We start from the raw sequence: 16709 nt of genomic DNA on the forward strand, positions 1-16709 counted from the left end.
TGGGGTCCCTGATGCCTCCAACTTCCCATCAGACAAAGCACTGATTCACCACAATTTGCGATGAAACCCAGCAACAGCATTCCTATTGCCTTCCTGCCTGCAGTACTACCTGTCGAAATACAGTTTTGTTAAAGGCACCATGCAAGCACAATTAAGCTATAATGAGGTGTTAAATTGAACTTCAACACAGGGAGCCCTTCAGAAGACATTACCACAATTTTCAGTAATAACGCAGGACCCATTACTTCAGTAGAAATACTCTCCAAATCCATGAGGAGGTAATAAAATTACCAAAATAAAATGACATAGTAATTCAGCCTTAGTTGGGTCCAACGTAGTTATTCAAATTTGACCTGTGTAAATACTAAGGTGTCACCAGTAGCAGACAGACAGTACATTTTTTAAGCTCTGTAAATTCATTTTTGTAATAACAATAAAAATATTTACCTCAGGAACGTATGCAGTTAGTTAAGCTAATGATCCTGAGCAGCAGACAGAATCCAACAACTAATATTAGTGTAATCACTGAAGTCACAGAGCAGACATCACTTAGAAAAGCAAACAATCCCACAGGTGTACAAGCAACACAAATGACAGCTCCACCATGCCGTGTAGGAAGTAGAACCAGGCTCTGGCATTAGTACTAGTACAGTGGTATATGACTATTCATGTTATTGGTTACACCTGTGTTTATAGAATCAAAATGTCCACCAAAAGAATTCTCACACGATTCAGATGAGCTCACAATTTATTGATTAGCTTTGAAAATCGTATACATGTATTTATTACTTGTGCGTTACCAATTCTTTGGAACCAAAAATATACAACAGACATAAAAATCCATACACACAATTTTCATCAAGAACAGACAGCGTAAAGCATGGCTCATCTACTGTCTCACTGAATAGGACAAACTGTCAACATCAAGTAGCTAGGTTGGTCTTATTAAGTGCTGTGGGGAAAGGTAGTCTCCAGTGCTTCATGTTCTGGGAGATTGTTTATTGGGTGATGCCAATGACTCCACAGGCCAGACGTCCACCAGCGTTGCCCGTCTTAAGACTTTCCTCATTGCCTCCCTTTCCCAGGTCATCGGCCTTCTCATGGATCTAAACCAGAGGACAGAAAGATTGCTGGTTTACAGCTAACTCAATTGTGGTGCGAAGTGAAATCAGTCCCAAAATTTGCCAAATTGTTCACAACTGCTGGACCTGCGTAAGGTGAAAACTATGCAGGTTTTTGTCACTCCCACACATGATGTGAAGACTCACCTGAGGCCTGTCTAATACAGCCAAGATGACCAAGTTAACTTCAGACAAAAACTTTAGGCTTATTAGTCTCATAGTTAGCTGGAAGTCAAATGGAAAATAACTTTTCCTTACCACCATGGTTCTTCCAATAATGGACAAGGGGCCAGTGAGGGTGAGCATCTTGTCCGTGATGTCTATCTTGGCAACACCTTCCGCTCCAGCGGTCACATTACCCAGGTCTCCAACATGTCTTTTTTACATTAAAACAAAATTTTAAAAAGAAGTAAATGACAATATCCTTGGGACATACTCGGAAAGCAAGCTAATATATTAACATACACTAATTTGAATTCTCTGTAAGGATTAGACCAGAAACAACTTACAAAACCTGTTGGAATTACAAAAGGTTTTTGTGGAGGTACTTTTGCTCTTGTCCTGTAAGATACAATCCTTAATATCCCACTCAAGACATGATCATCATCCTGCACTGTACTTCCCATCAATTTGTATATAACTTTGTAACAGTAGACAGAAAATTTCTCTCATATCAAGTCATTTATAACAGCTGCATATTATTTTATCGTTCCAGTGGCAAGGTCCTGGTGTTTGCACACAGGATTTGACTGACCCGTGCTTTTCCAGTTATGACAACTCAAAAAGTCTTTTCTGAGTGACATATACTCTGTCACATGACTCTTAGCCAGCATTCTTTGGGTATTAATTTACATTGAGGTCATCACACACATACTCAAACTACACTCACACACAACTGAACGACCACAAACGACCACATGCAAACTCTGCTGCATTGTTGCTGAAGCAGAGTAACTATGATTTATCTATCCCGACAAATAATTTTAACTCCAAGTACAATGAAGATCAAGTAATTCAACTTTAATGTTGGTCCTCCCTATAAAACATCTGCACAAATCTTCACATTTCATTCAGTTATTAATCAAATGTAAGCCTCTCAAACTCAAATCGCCGTCACGAATTAAAAAAAAAAAAAAATCAATGTGTGGGGAACTTTAAATCGATCACTCAATTTATGAGTGTATAGATTTCAGTGTTTCTCCTATTTACACCTAGTAGCATTGTGATGGGTCCCATTTCCTGTTTGTTGAAACAAATGTTATATCATTTCGCACTGTGGACCCTTCATATCCAGGTCCATGGACTGGTTGCCCAGCAGACACTTTGACATGTAACAGCAGAAACTCATAGGTGTACTAATCAATGAAGTCAACAATGACAAGCAAGAATAACTGGAAGGATGACTGACAGCTAGCTAACTACTAGCTAATATCCAATAGATATTACTGGTCACCCAGTGGTTGATATGAGTCACACATAAACTTAACACAACAGCTTGTTTGTCAAAAAATCTTTGAATTTGCAACGTTTAAAACGTAATCAAAACAAAATAAGTGATGCCCACTTAAGGGGGAAAAAAAAAATTGCACTCGCCCAAAGCACTCGTTTTACCACTGCTGCTTCAACTGCATCCACCATTTGAATCTGATAAATGTTAACCTTAACCTCAACTGATAAAATGAGCATTACAAGGCACAACGAAAAGGTGAACACAGAAATAACTCATATCTACTGGACATACCTCTCTGCATCATTAGGACCGGCATGATTCTTGCTGTGGGGATTGAAGTGAGGGCCTGCACTGATGCATCCTAGGAAAGAGAAATTTAAAAAAATCTTTAGCATGAAACATTCAGTTCAGTGTAGGTGAGTTAAAACCAGGTCCAAGGTTGTAAGTCCTGCCATTTCAGAAACCTGATGGTTAAATTATTGTCAAATGCTCACCATTTGTATTGTCTCCAAAAGCATGGACATGGAAACCATGTTCACCAGGGGTAAGTCCTTTGATTTCTCCTGTCAGCTTCACAGGGGCTGAATCATTCTAACAGATCAAGACGATACAATTCATCATGAGAGTACAAAGACACAAAAGAGCTGTCAAAGACAGGTGGCTAGCAGGACTCAAAGCTAAAGTAAACTAAATAAATAAAAGCAACTTTCACCTCATTCACATTCACCAGGCACTCTTGTTAGTAACTAAAAAGAACATTAAACTGCCTAAATAAATGTAACAAATAGACTTACACGTTTGGTACTTGATATTTTGACTCACCGATGATCTCCTATAGACTTCACTCAGCAATCCAAGGAATAAATTTAGTAAATCTGCGGTTAAACTTTTGAAAGACTACTTGTAGATCCTTAAGATAGCCTGGGTTTAAGATATTTTAACAACATCCACTTCACTAAAACAACTTAAGCAGCATTAATACTGCACTGGGTGCTGTCAATGAAGAGGGAAGAATCATTTCTACATATTGTAAATCCATTCTTAACTAAGAATTTCTTAAATTCTGTAGCATCATTACAGTTAAAGAAAGAACACCAGATTTTGTTAATTTACATGAAGTACATGTAAGAAAATAAAGTTAGATTAATTCTAATACCTAATTATATATATAATTTCAGATTATATTGAGTACCAAACTGCAGTACTATGCTTCTAGGATTAAGATAACAATGTGATGCAGATGCATTTCCGTCAAAACAGGACAGCCAAAGAAATTCCATAACCAATTCATAACTTCACAAAATATTTAGTCCTCTGGTCAGATCATCACAGAAGGTGTGGAACATTCAATACTGTCTTTCACAAGTCGAGTACTGCCTACAGCCCCGCTCTATGACACACAGTTTCCCAGCCCAACTGCATTACAGCCTTATCAGCGGGGCCAAATAGATGGGGTAACGGCAGTGACTCAGCAAAATAAAATAATCAGTCTTCTAACCTTTGCTCTTGTTTTAAAGGCTACCGTTAATATGCACAATGCAATTAGGTTTTCAGCAAAACAGCTACAAACATAAGTGTTCGTTGACTTAGTGTGGCTTAGCTAACCACATCAGCAAGACAAGGTTAACGTTGAGAAGTACCAAAATTAAACCTATGCAACAGGCGCTGTAGATCATTAATCAAAGGCCTTGAACGTGCAAAGGTTGGTTTCAACAAGCCATTATTTGACTGTTATATTAGCTAGCTAACTACTTCGAATCTACTTTGAATATAATGTGACAAGCAGCCGTTACCTACGTTAATGTGTGTTTTGCAACTTGCAGACTATCAGTAATTTGCACAGAATACTTTTTCACACTGTTAGCATAACCTGCAAAATCAGTACGTTTGCTAGACCTGACCAAGTTCGATAACCTGTAAATCAAGTTGTGACATGGAACGCTAGCTAGCTAGCTAGGTCTCTCCAGAAAACCGATCTAATTTAACTGGTGGCTTGTGCATGGAGAACTTTGCTAACCAACTTAGCATTTGGGCGCTAACATGGCATGGCAAATATCTGGCTAGTTCTGTTAAATCAGATATTTCGACTTCTTCTAATTCTACTGAAAGCAACATAGCCTCACCTCCTGCTCAAAATAAACAGTCCCGCTGGTTTCTCCAGTTCCTTTCAACACACAGACACCTTTCATCACCATCTTCGCAGTAATTCAGAAAGACGCGAAAGTTTCTGTCGTCGTTGCTCTTGTCAAACAACCAAACTACGTTCCTGCCTAGCAGGCGGGCGTACAATACAGACAGCCAATCAGAATTAAACACAATCAAACGGACAAATTTTGATTGGTCATTCATAATTACGGTGAAGAGCAGCTTATTGAGCAGGTTAACAAAAAATCTCTGCAATCAAGATATCAATTTTTGTCCACATTAAATAACATCATCTGAGAAATTATATTTCCAGAAGAATATAAATATAAATTCGAGAAGGAGCTAAAATCAATATAGTGCTATAAAATATGCGGCTGCCAACATTATTTTTACCACTACTATTAATCCTTATTATCTTTTATCCTTGCACCAATGGGGTTATATTAAGTAAATAAATAAACAAATAAGGATTCTCCTGCACCACCAATTAGTTATCCAATAAAAAAATAAGCTGGGTGGCAGGATCGTCTATAGCTTTCTTAGAGTCAACAGTCAAGTGTCATGATTAGTACAAACCCAACACCACTGCTATTTGAAGTCATGACTGGACATTCATATGAGCATTTGAGGAAAATTCTGTGAGCTGCTGTCCCCTTACTTTTTTGTTGTTGACCCCTAGACTTAATAATAAAAAAATCTTACCTGTTTTACACCTCATCATGGATATAAAGGATCAGCTTGTAACAATTAGTTGAATTACTATAAAATCACAGTAAATATCAGTCCTGGGGCATTTTAACAGACCATTACATAAAATGTGTGGAAGACAATTTTGAATAGCTTTATCTTTCAACATATGACAATAAACAGCATAGGTTAGGCACTAAATATAATCTGAAGAAAGAAAATGTTTTGGTACAAAAATAGTTTATTAAAAACAATTTCCTATGGCTGAAGTATTGAAGATTTTATGTCCATGTCTTTTGTATTTTTAACAAATCATAGAAACATCTTTCAACGTTCAAACCATTAGGAGTTAAAAAATGTTAAAGCAAAGGGCCTCTGTTGTTCCTTCAAAGTCAATTTGTTTCCCTAAGAAAAACGAATCACAGATCATAAACAACAATTACCATTACACCTTTGAATTGTCAGTGATACAAGCATATTTACAGCAGTGCGTCACAAGCAACACTCTTAATTTCATGACTTTAGCCCCAAATGAGTTTGTGTTAAAATTATTTAAGAACAAGGTGTAAGGTTTGCAGAGTCTGGGCTTCAAATGGTTACAACTCTTGAAAGATCAAACACTGGAAAAAAACAAAAAACAAAAAAAAAGGTGAAATTTTGTTTTCATGTGGCCAAAAATCATTTAAATCAGAGTGTGATCCAAGAAATTGCTCTCTTCCTTTCTTCCATACACACAGCCAAAGGAACGTGTTTATACAAGATGCTCAAATAATCCAAGCTGGCACCTCAATGTTTGTGGAATACAATAATTTTAAAATAAACTTGTGTTGGATATTCTTCTGTTGGATCTACAAAATGTTCTATTTTTTTTAACTAAAAATTAAAAATATACATATTTATGCAAAGATGTGAAATTTAGACAGCAGAAAAATTACTAAGTACACACATCCTAAAGTCTAACAGCATTTTACCTCCATTGAACTTTTATGATGGTTGGTTTTGAAAAAATGACAGTCAAAATATTTAGCAGAAACCAAACGAAACACGAAACATCTTTTTTCAGCAGGTTTTGAACAAATGTTGGCCATCTGGGTCTTTTTTCATACCAATAAGCCTAGATCACTCAAATGTCTGAAACAAAGCCAACTTTTATGACATCATCAAATTTCTTTGCAGCCTTTATTCCAAAGGAGATATACCAAGATACACCTGAATGTGCATTTTCTTTCCCTTCTTAATTTTTGCACGTTACGTTGATATTTCTGGTTTATGGCCAATCAATCATAACATCCATGAAGCAAAAGAATACAAGTATGCCAGCATTAAACCTTAAGTCCTCTGTTAAGAGTCCTGTTAATGATTTGTGTTTGTCCATTATTTTTCTAACCTAACAAAATGATTACATGTACACACAAAATGTAATTTTTTTTTACTATAGTGACATCTGAATAAGTACAGGACAATCAAAGAATGTGGTGTTGCTTTTTCCCCCCACAAGGAATTAGATGCAATTACTGTTAACAGTGAATTATGACTATCAAGTCAGACTCAGAGACCTTGTGAGAATAAGCTTCTAGGCTTCTAGTCAGTGTTATGTCCATTCCTATGGGTAAGTCTTGGTACTGTGTAATACATACTTTTCAAAAACTTTAACAAAATTATGTATTACGACTGGATTTTTTTTTTTTGAGCACAAGCACTGGACAGTAAAAGTGCATGTTATAGATTCATGAGTTACTGCACCAAATGTCTGGTAGAATGAAGACAATATTTGTCTTCATTCTACCTAAAAGTGTGGTTCAGAGGATGAAAAGTGAGGACAGAATCACAGTGAGTTCATGATCATGGCGAGAGTTACCCTAACATCCAAAAGAATGTCTGAAATAACTTTTTTACTATTTTAACCACATCCTGCTCTCAGGTCACCTGCAAGGAACTTGATTGCATCTTTAGGTCACCGAAGTCCTTTCAAAGCCTTAATGGTTGCAATATTGCAATAAAGACACAACATGACAGAAAAGATGAGATTTTAAGCCAAAAAAAGGCATTTCTACTATTCAGTGTTTGACATGACATTTTGGCAAATAAAAAAATGTTGAGGAGTGCCTGCTATCACACAGATGAGGCCATGAAATCAAAAATAAATTTGTGTAATAATTTCCGCTAACTGTAAACCAACTTGAGTAAAAACATAAAAGCTAAATTCAAATGAACCCCAGATGCACAGATCCAAGTCAACATGCAAACATTCTTACAACACGCAGAGAGGAGAATAACCAGATTGACAGCCAAACAAACATCCAAACTGATTTTCAAGTGTTGGTGTGTTTCAAGACACGGATGCAAAGCCTAATTCGAGCATAAGCGATAAAGTCTGAAAACAACCATTTTCACATGTGTGGGAGATGTCTGTTTTCAAGAAATGTGTTACTGCCCAGAAACTGTTAATTAATTGACAAACTGTGACGAGTTAGATATTCATCTGCCAGGAATTGAGGCTGGTAATCATTGTGAAAAAAAACACCTTTTTTAAATTTTGCAGTGGTTCACAGCAGTCTCTGGCTGCAGGAGCAATGAGCCCGTTTATGATGCTGCTTCCTGTTTTGTTTCTGTGGGTTCACACTGAGCTGAAGGTAAGGGCTCAGAGGCTATCGGCTCCGCTGCAGCAGTTATGTCTGGGGGCGGAGCCAACAGTTCTGATTCTGCTTTCTTTTGAGAAGCGTCTACACTTGGTTCTTTACTGGTTTCTGTGGAGACCACAGGAGTCAAAGAAGGTTGCTCTGTGCTGTTAGAGGTCCGAAATCTGTCCATGTTTTCCAGTTCAGCCAATCGATCATCTCTGTCCCACCGCGTAGTCCTCTCTCGCCGTTCTGACCGCCTTGGCCTGTCACCTTCTTTACCTTCAGCTCCTCTCCCTCTTTCTCGACTCCCTCCTTCTCCCCTTCCTCTTTCTCCTCCCTCCCCCCGCCCTCGGTCCCTCTCACCATCATCACCCCTCCCGCGTCCCCTGTCGCTATCCAGGCTGCTTCGCCTCTCCCTCCAGTCCCGTCTATCTCTGTCTCGATCACGGTCTCTGTCCCGATCTCTGTCTCTCTCCCATCCGCCTCCCCGGTGATCACCTCCATCTTCCTGCCAGCCTCCGAGCCTGTCTCTCCCGTCTATTCTATCACCACCCCCTCCCCTCCCTCCATCACCAAATGGACGCCTTCCACCTCCAAAACCTCGGTCCCTCTCTCTATCCCTGTCTCGATCCCAGTCTCTGTCCCTCTCTGGCTCCCGGTCCCTGAATCCTGGCCTGTCTCCCCTGAATGATCTACCATCCATTTCATCCGGTCCCTCTGGGCCACGAGGACCTCCTGGCCTGATAAAAGGAGGTGGTGGAGGACCCTGAGGAGGGCCATGCCCATGTGGAGGGAAAGGACCCCTTACGCTGTGGGGAGGGAGCATCCCAAAGCCTCCTTTAGGTGCAGGGGGTTCGTGGTGCATCATTTGAGGAGGCGGCCCTCTGGGCATCATCTGTGGGGGCATGGGTGGCATGTTGGGGTGAGGGGGGCGTGGCCCGTGGGGTGGAGGGAAACGCTGCATGTGTGGAGGTGGGAGAACTGGAGGACGCTGGAGTGGGATGAGACCGGGCCGTGCACCAAGCAGACCACCAGAAGGGGGTTGAAGGTTTCCTGGGGGACCACCTGGGGGACCACCTGGGACAGAACTTGGAGGTACACCTACCTGGTTACCTGATGGGAAAACAAATACAAAATATAATTTTTATTCATTTTTTAACTGTCCAAAAGCACCAAAATTCAAAACAAAACAAATCCTATGGTTTAAGAAGCACCAAATTGCCTGTTACTATATTTTTCCCCCAAACGAATTGTGGTCCCTTCACACTCCACAAACAAACTGAGTGTCTGTTAAAGCATGACACTGGATCTAATAATAAAAACTCAACAAAAGGGTTGCAACTGACAGTTATTTTCATTATCAATTAAGCTGTTGATTATCTTTATGATTAATATTGTATTCTACAAAATGCATAGAAAGTTTTGAAAATGCTTATTACAATTTTCCAGAGCACAAAGTGAAATTTCAAATTACTTTTTTGTCCAACCAACAGACCAGCAAATCCTTACATTTAAGCAGCAGGAACTAGCAAATGATTGACATTTTTACTGACCTATAGGTCCCATCTGGTTGTTGAAGACATTGGGACCCTCCAGGACCTCATCGTTTTTCCTGTTTCCCAGACCTGCTGGGTCTAGAGGTGAGTCTTCAACTCCAGCTTTGGAAGGAGGTGGGGGGCCCAGAGGCATGGAACCTGGAGGAGGAAAGCCTGGGAGAAGAGGGGTGAGAGGGGTCAGGGAGAGCACAAATTTAACAGCAATGTATCGTTTGGACCAAACAAACTGAACTACAAGTGTGAATATGACCTTAATTTGTGTGCACATTAGCGATAAACGTCATCTGAGAACAGGCACTGTGTTAGAGAGAAAAACTAAACGAAAGCCGGTTTCTATTGGCAGCTGTAGGAGGTGCTACCTGGAGGCATCTGCAGGGGATTGAAGCCAGGTCTGATGAAAGGAGGAGGGGGAACGCCTGGGGGGAAGGAAGGCGGAGGCATGCCTATGGGACCAGGAAAGACTGGAGGCTGGAGAGAACCCACACCAACCATGGGCTGCTGCATTGGAGGAACCTAAGAACATTTCAGACATTTACTGGAGATGTCAAATGACGAAGACATTAATCACACTTCACCGTGACACTCTGAAGAAACACAGGAGTTAAGCATCATCAAACAGCTAGAATGGAAAACATTCTGTCTGACCAGGTGACAAACCATCTTGTCATACTATTTTAAAACCTCCCTATTAATGCAAAAATATCAGATCCACCTCTAACGATAAAAGTTTAAAATACTGGTAATATCATGATGCTGTTTACCTGTGCAAGAGGAGCAGCTGCAGAGGCCACGGGTAATACTTGTGTCTCTTCTGGCTGCTGTGGCTCTGAACGGCCGTTGTGGGTCAGCTCCTCTGAGAGGTCAAGAGCCTTTCGTGCACTACTCCACTCTGGAAAAGATAGGCATGGTTCAGACTCGTTGATTAACACACTGTAATACACTATAACTAATTTCTGATTTGATTATTTACTTGTTGGATCTGCCTCGGTTTATTACCTGGTGATAAAGTGTCTACATCCAGCATTCCTCCTTCTTTTAGCTCCTCCAACTGAGCTTCTCTGATTTTAGACCACGGTATGTAGGTGACGCCAAGTTCCACATCCCAGTACTGTTTGAACTCAGCCTTTATGCCCTTGTTCAAAGCCCAAGCAATCTGGCAAGCAAACAAAAAAAAAACTTTTTTTCCCAATTGCAAAATTCTAAGTTTCTCTTTGAATTAACACGTTTTTGTTTAGATGAGCTTTATTCAACTGCAATATGCGTTACTCACTCACCTTAATGGCTTTCTGGTTAACTTTGTGAGAGCCTCTACTGAGCTTTTGTAGAGCCCTGAAGGCATCTTGTCTATGTATCATGACAATATAGGCACAACCACGTGGAGGGATCATCTTAACCAGAGAGGAGGACGGAAGAAACAGGTGACGGGGGAAAAACAAGGAGATTGTTATTTCCATCTGATTCTGGACTCATGATTGTACTATATGTGGCATAAACATTAACATTAAATATCAACAACAAAGCAGAGGCTATGAGCAGACCATGTAAAAACCTGCATGAACAACACAAATACATTGTGAAAACAAATGATCAAAAGGCAGAAAAATCAGTATGTGAGCAAAGGATGTAAGTGATCTATGCTTTCACTTACATTGATGGACTCAATCTGTCCAAACTCCTCCAGTAAACAGGCCACATCTTGCTGTTGTGTTCTTTTGTCCAACTGGCCCACCCAGAGGGTTGTACTGCAAACTGAGGAGGAGAACAAAAAGATACATTGAAAAAAATGCAAAAATATAAGCAGTACTTGGAATCAAATTAAAGAAATTATTCAGTAACAGTGATATCATGATGTCACAAGAATTATTACGAAAAACCTAAAAAACATACTGCTCATACCATACTCTCTCAACTCAGACAAATGTGACTATTTAAGTAGATTATGACTCACTGCTTAGTGTCTCACTCTTGGGGGGCGGGAGGCCCTTCTGCCGTCGCTCTCGCTCTTTCTCTCTCTCTCTGCGCTCCTGCGAGCGAGAGCGTGGGGAATGGTGGCGCCGGTCTCGGGAGCGGGATCGCCTGTGCCTGGATCGCCGTGTACGGGAATTAGACCGTGACCTCCTCCGCTTTGGAGACCTGGAGAAAAAGAACGTCATCAGATGTGCATTAAAAAATATATATATGACAAAGACAAAATTACAGCACTGAGACTGAAATTAACCTGACGCATCTCCCTTTCAGAGGCTTACCTGGAGCCTGAGTGAGACCGCCGACCATGTCTGCCATCCCTCATAGATGAACCATCCAAATCCACTGGCATATCCTGATATTGGATGGAAAACACATGATTATGATTGGATGAAAATTATTATACATTTAAATTATCATACAGTAGAACATATTTCTTAATTTCCCAACCTTTGCCACATATTAAGCGATTTTTCAAATCTTCGGTACACAATTTAAATTCCGGCGCAATTAGAAAAATAGTTCACCCAAAAAACAGCTTTTCAAATTTTACATATGCTTTGCACTGTTCAACTACCTGTTGTTGTTGGCCAGCACTGTGGGGAGGGTATACCCCTGGGAAGCCTGGAGGCCCAGTGGAGCCAGGGAGTGGCTGCCCTGGTAAAGCATGCCCCATAGGAGGCATCATAGTGGGGAAATTTTGTCCTGGTGGTAAACCATAGGCCTGGGGTTGGCCATTAGGAGGGAGAGGAACCTGAAAAAGAAAGCTAGAATAACTACTGTGCACATACAACAGGGTTTCCTCAAATATAAAAGCAATCTGGCAGAAAAAAGCTTTGTCTCCACCTACACTTTATACTTACATGTATTACGGCACTTTTCTTTTATAAAGGGCTCGCCTTCCTTAAATACGCAGCATATACTGTCGTGTATGTGTTACGTAACCCTATCGTTGTAATACAAACTACAATAGTTGTAGTGACAGGAACCCCACAGTTTAAAGTGAAAATGAGGAGTTATTTTATAATTAAAAATATTTGTACACATTACCTGTTCTTGCGACATGTTAATCATCTGCGGTTTAAAGTGCTCCATGTGCTGTAGGAAGGCCGGAGGCTGCTGCATACTGCGATCACAAAAAGACTCTGTCAGCTTCACAGCCTTTAGGTCATTTTTAAAAATCAATCAGAACTTCACACTTCTTGGCTTTGCAGAGCTTCTGTAGTATACATAATACATAAAGGGCTTACAAGGGGGGCTGTGATGAAATTTCATCCTTCTTTGTTTCTTCTCCAACTTCTGGTTCGTCATCATAGTCAAAACGGTCCAGCAGTTTCTAACAGAGACAAGTTATTAATGTTCATTAAAAAAGTCACAAATGATGTGATGTTTTTAACACAAAAGAGTTTGCATAACACTCTGCTTGTACTAAGGACTGATCTATCAAGTTTCTAAACACTGATTGACCTGTGCCACGTTTTTCAAAAAACATCTGGATGTTGATGGCTTATGAAAATACAAAAAAGCGCTGGCACCTTGTCAAAGGTTGTCTTCTGCTGGGTGGGTTCAGCAGGCAGGGGAGGCTGAGGGGCAACTATGCCCAGGCCAGTGGTGATGTTCTGGGCCTGTGTTTGAATGTTATGGACAGGAGGCTGAGTGTTGGTGTCTGACTTCAGCGGCTGCTGCTGAAAGTTCTGGAGCATCTGTTGAAGCTAAAAAATACCAGTGACAGAGAGAGCGAACGCAGAATTATTAGAGAGGGTCTAAGAGGTGTGCAAGCAATGATAATACAAGTGAAATAACAGTGGGCACAGTTAACACACCTGCTGACCCTGGGAGGACTGAAACAGCTGTGCCACAGCAGCAAATGCATCAGAGTTTTGCAGCTGAGCAGCAGATGTCGTGGTGGTCGAGTTTGCCGTAACTGGCTCTTTGGCTGGAGGTGGGGAAGAATCTACGAGAAGAGATGCATCATTAATACGTGTGTCAGCAGCACACAGATGCCTTCAAATGTTAGAATACTAATATCAAATTGATTGTGCAATACAAATTAAAATAGTAAAATGACAAGTTTCCCCACTAAGTAAATGTACTTTATTTTCACGAGCGAATGCAATCAACATTAAAAAAAAGGAAAAAAAAAAAAAATCAAGAATCACTACTGGCCCATGTGTACAAGCACAAATTACCTGGCTCATCTGTGCCTGTGTAGGGTGCAGCAGCACTGCTTGAGCCAGCTGCCATGTCCAGGAGAGGCTGAATAACCTCGATCTTGAACACCCCATTTTTCTGCCACAAATTCAACACCCGAACGATCTTACTCTGGAAAGCAAAACAAAAAAGTAAGGAGTGGAAAGAGGGAATAACAGGAGGTGGGCAAAATCAACTTCAATTTGGTAGCATTTGAAACTACAATCTACAATGTTCCAGCTAAACTTCGTCACAGTTAAATTTTCACAAAGTCTTTCTGTTCTTACCCTGTCCTCTACTGGGCAAAGGCAGAGATTCTCAAAAGTTCCTGTAATGTTTTTGGTGAATCTTGGGCCAAACACATCCTTGTCAGCTCCAAACTGGTGTCTGGACTGCCTAACAATGGAATCCACCACATACAGGCCTGCAACCTTGTACTCAGGCTTACACTAGAGAGGAGATAAGAGAGCAGATGGAGAAAACAGATTTGAGTTTGTATTCGGGGAGGAGAAACTGAGTGATGAATAAATTTACATAAGTTTGACTCACCTTTTTGATAAACTTTTCCACAATCTGGACCACATGTTTGTAGAGCTGAGAAAGAGATTCGCATTTAAGCATTGTTATCATCTTTACATAGGCTAAAAAAAAATAAGGGATATAATTTTTAAAATATAGAAAATATCTCTCGAACAGATATAAAAGTAACTCTCAAAGCAAAGAAATAGCAAACTCTTTCTTACTTTCATAGCTTTGATGGCCGATTTGGTGATGGAGATCATCTTTGCCCGAGATATTGGGGGCTTGGAGTCCATCAATGAGAATAACTAGATACAGAGTATATAACAGGTAAGAGTGAGATGTAGAGAGTCATGAGACAGGAGGAAACTACTAAATAAAAGTGCTTAAAGGTGCTTAAAGAGTTTCAGAAGTGAAATCAATCATTTCTATTGCATTTTGATTTTCAGAACCTTGTGTCTTCTCACATGCAAGAAAAAACACTGACAAGCCAATCTCATCTTTACAACTCAGGGTTTTGGTTAAAACAAGTAGCAGACATAAACTTAGCAACGCAGGCTTTAAGCTTCCAATCTTAACAGGCTTATATGATATAATTAATGACTGACTAATGATAACCTGTGACTTGTTAATTTGACAACCAATCTTTTGTTGGTTGCTGCTATGGATGATTTGAAAGGTGATGCTGTGACTGGTTAAGTGGGCTTATGAAGTGTTTCACCGCCTCCGTATCCTGTGATGACTGGATTGTTCATTATTCTCCGACCAAGGCGAAAGAATGAAAGCTTACTACTGTTTACCACTTGACATGACACATATAAAGACTCCAAACTTATAAAACAGAATTTCACAAATACCTACTAATCTGAAGAGAACATTGATACAATGTACAGTCTTGTTACAGTATGGTGCAGAAAAACTAACTACACACCTTTGACGTGTTATCTGCTTTTGAGGATGCTGAAGCATCTCAACATCTGTGCGGTGCACTGGTGCTAACCTTTTCTTTGTATATTCAAAACAAAACACAGTGATCCAGTGTCTGAAACAAAAACTAATACAGACATCACTGAAGTGCAGCTTTGCTCTTTTAATAGGTGTATAGCATAGTGGCTGCTTATCGTACTGTCAGTATGCTAAACGCTGACGTGTGTCAGATTGAAACTGCAAGAAATTTTTCAATAACCATCAGAAACTGCTCGTAGTTCTGGGGTTGAAGGGGTCTGGTGCAATCAAGTATTAGTACAAACCAGTTATGATATGATCGACGCCACAGGTTTGTGTCTGCTACCCATTTATAGCAGACTCAGCCACGGTAACTATTAGATTCTAGGGTTAAAAAGACTATCAGCAGAAAATCGATAACACCCCAAAACATTAATGGATGACTTGACATGTCTTTTTGACTGGGCTTCTTAACAGTGCAAACCATCACTCCTCAGGTCCTACAGTCACTTGACCTCATATCCTCTAAACAAACACAGGCTGTGCTGAGCATTAAATCAATTATGAACAATTTGTTTGTATGCTTGCAGTGTATCAAGAAAGACAGATACTGTGTTTGCTAGCTGTGAGGTTGCAAGTAGCATTGTTTCCAACACCAGTGTAAGTGACCATGCTCCCACAAGCTAACATAAACGTCTGTTTAAGAACTTTGTGCAAGGTTAGTGGAACCAATGTAGACTTGCTATTGTTGTGTTAGCGTGTTTGCTGGTAGACTATCCTAGAATTTGTTTAAATGACAATATTGTTCGGGCTGCACGTAACATTGCCGCTACTAAACAAACGCTAACTGAAGTAGCCCTAAGCCAGGTTAAAATAGACAGGTCCAGCTAGCTAGGCCCTCTGCTCGGTCCTGGCCGACTAGCTTCAGTGCATCATAGCACCATGACCCGCACCATCAGACTCGGTGTCTTCATGGTCTCAGCGAGCCCTGAAGGCAGCTTACCTCGTGGTTAAAAGCGTTAACTGCATCCATGATTGCCTAACGCTCCGAGCCCTCTCCTTAACTCCCGATTCCCCGCTTACAGTGACGATTATTGAAGGAACGGTCGGTACAACATGTCCGCTCCCGGTGGCTAACGACAGTTAGCCTAGCATCGGTAGCGCTCGGGTCGGCGGGCACGGCAAAGCATGATGGGATTCGATTTTGTTGTTCTAGGTTTCGCCCATTGGGGGGCGCTCTGCTGTCAGCTTTAAATTAGGTGAAGTGTGAACAAACATGGCATAGGAATGTCCACCCTTTTTTAAAAATACTTAATTGGGAGCCCTTTTTCCAAACTATTAAATAATTCAGAATGATAATTTAGATCTACTCGGGATTGTGGAAAATTACCTTCAGTTTAAGTTTTGCAAGACAAGTTGTAGGACTGTTCTTGTAGTACAAATTAACACCAATAGATGGTGGTCTAGGCTACTTGCAGTTTTGGTCAATGTCTGAGTGTCTGGTCTGGTG

At 40.4% G+C, this 16709-nt stretch overlaps 2 protein-coding genes across 2 annotated transcripts; both read right to left on the minus strand.

Moving 5' to 3' along the window:
• Window positions 1–730: 730 nt before the first annotated feature.
• On the minus strand, window positions 731–4852 carry sod1 (superoxide dismutase 1, soluble). The gene is made up of 5 exons (XM_046411415.1): window positions 4695–4852; window positions 3066–3162; window positions 2863–2932; window positions 1380–1497; window positions 731–1106 (listed from the first exon to the last, which is right to left on the minus strand). The coding sequence occupies exons 1-5, from the start codon at window positions 4764–4766 to the stop codon at window positions 999–1001; spliced, it is 465 nt and encodes a 154-aa protein (XP_046267371.1). The 5' UTR covers window positions 4767–4852; the 3' UTR covers window positions 731–998.
• A 774-nt stretch (window positions 4853–5626) lies between these two features.
• Window positions 5627–16413, minus strand: scaf4a (SR-related CTD-associated factor 4a). The gene is made up of 19 exons (XM_046410481.1): window positions 16203–16413; window positions 14479–14562; window positions 14285–14329; window positions 14023–14184; window positions 13735–13867; window positions 13369–13499; window positions 13081–13257; window positions 12796–12881; window positions 12596–12671; window positions 12123–12299; window positions 11827–11900; window positions 11529–11713; window positions 11229–11329; window positions 10855–10968; window positions 10577–10733; window positions 10342–10469; window positions 9940–10093; window positions 9578–9733; window positions 5627–9137 (listed from the first exon to the last, which is right to left on the minus strand). The coding sequence occupies exons 1-19, from the start codon at window positions 16230–16232 to the stop codon at window positions 7987–7989; spliced, it is 3321 nt and encodes a 1106-aa protein (XP_046266437.1). The 5' UTR covers window positions 16233–16413; the 3' UTR covers window positions 5627–7986.
• Between the last annotated feature and the right edge of the window lie 296 nt (window positions 16414–16709).

Source organism: Scatophagus argus, chromosome 14 (assembly GCF_020382885.2).
Source record: "Scatophagus argus isolate fScaArg1 chromosome 14, fScaArg1.pri, whole genome shotgun sequence".
NCBI classification, from domain to species: domain Eukaryota; kingdom Metazoa; phylum Chordata; class Actinopteri; family Scatophagidae; genus Scatophagus; species Scatophagus argus.

Excerpts from the sequence above, each read along its gene's own strand:
- scaf4a (XM_046410481.1), bottom strand. The coding sequence starts at position 16,232 with ATGGATGCAGTTAACGCTTTTAACCACGAG. Across the intron at positions 13,868-14,022 it reads TTTGCCCAGTAGAGGACAGG|AGTAAGATCGTTCGGGTGTT; the intron begins GTAAGAACAGAA and ends TTTGCTTTCCAG. Across the intron at positions 10,734-10,854 it reads TTAACCAGAAAGCCATTAAG|ATTGCTTGGGCTTTGAACAA; the intron begins GTGAGTGAGTAA and ends TTTGCTTGCCAG.
- sod1 (XM_046411415.1), bottom strand. The coding sequence starts at position 4,766 with ATGGTGATGAAAGGTGTCTGTGTGTTGAAAGGAACTGGAGAAACCAGC. Across the intron at positions 1,498-2,862 it reads GGTCCTAATGATGCAGAGAG|ACATGTTGGAGACCTGGGTA; the intron begins GTATGTCCAGTA and ends AATGTAAAAAAG. Across the intron at positions 1,107-1,379 it reads TTATTGGAAGAACCATGGTG|ATCCATGAGAAGGCCGATGA; the intron begins GTAAGGAAAAGT and ends CCTCTGGTTTAG.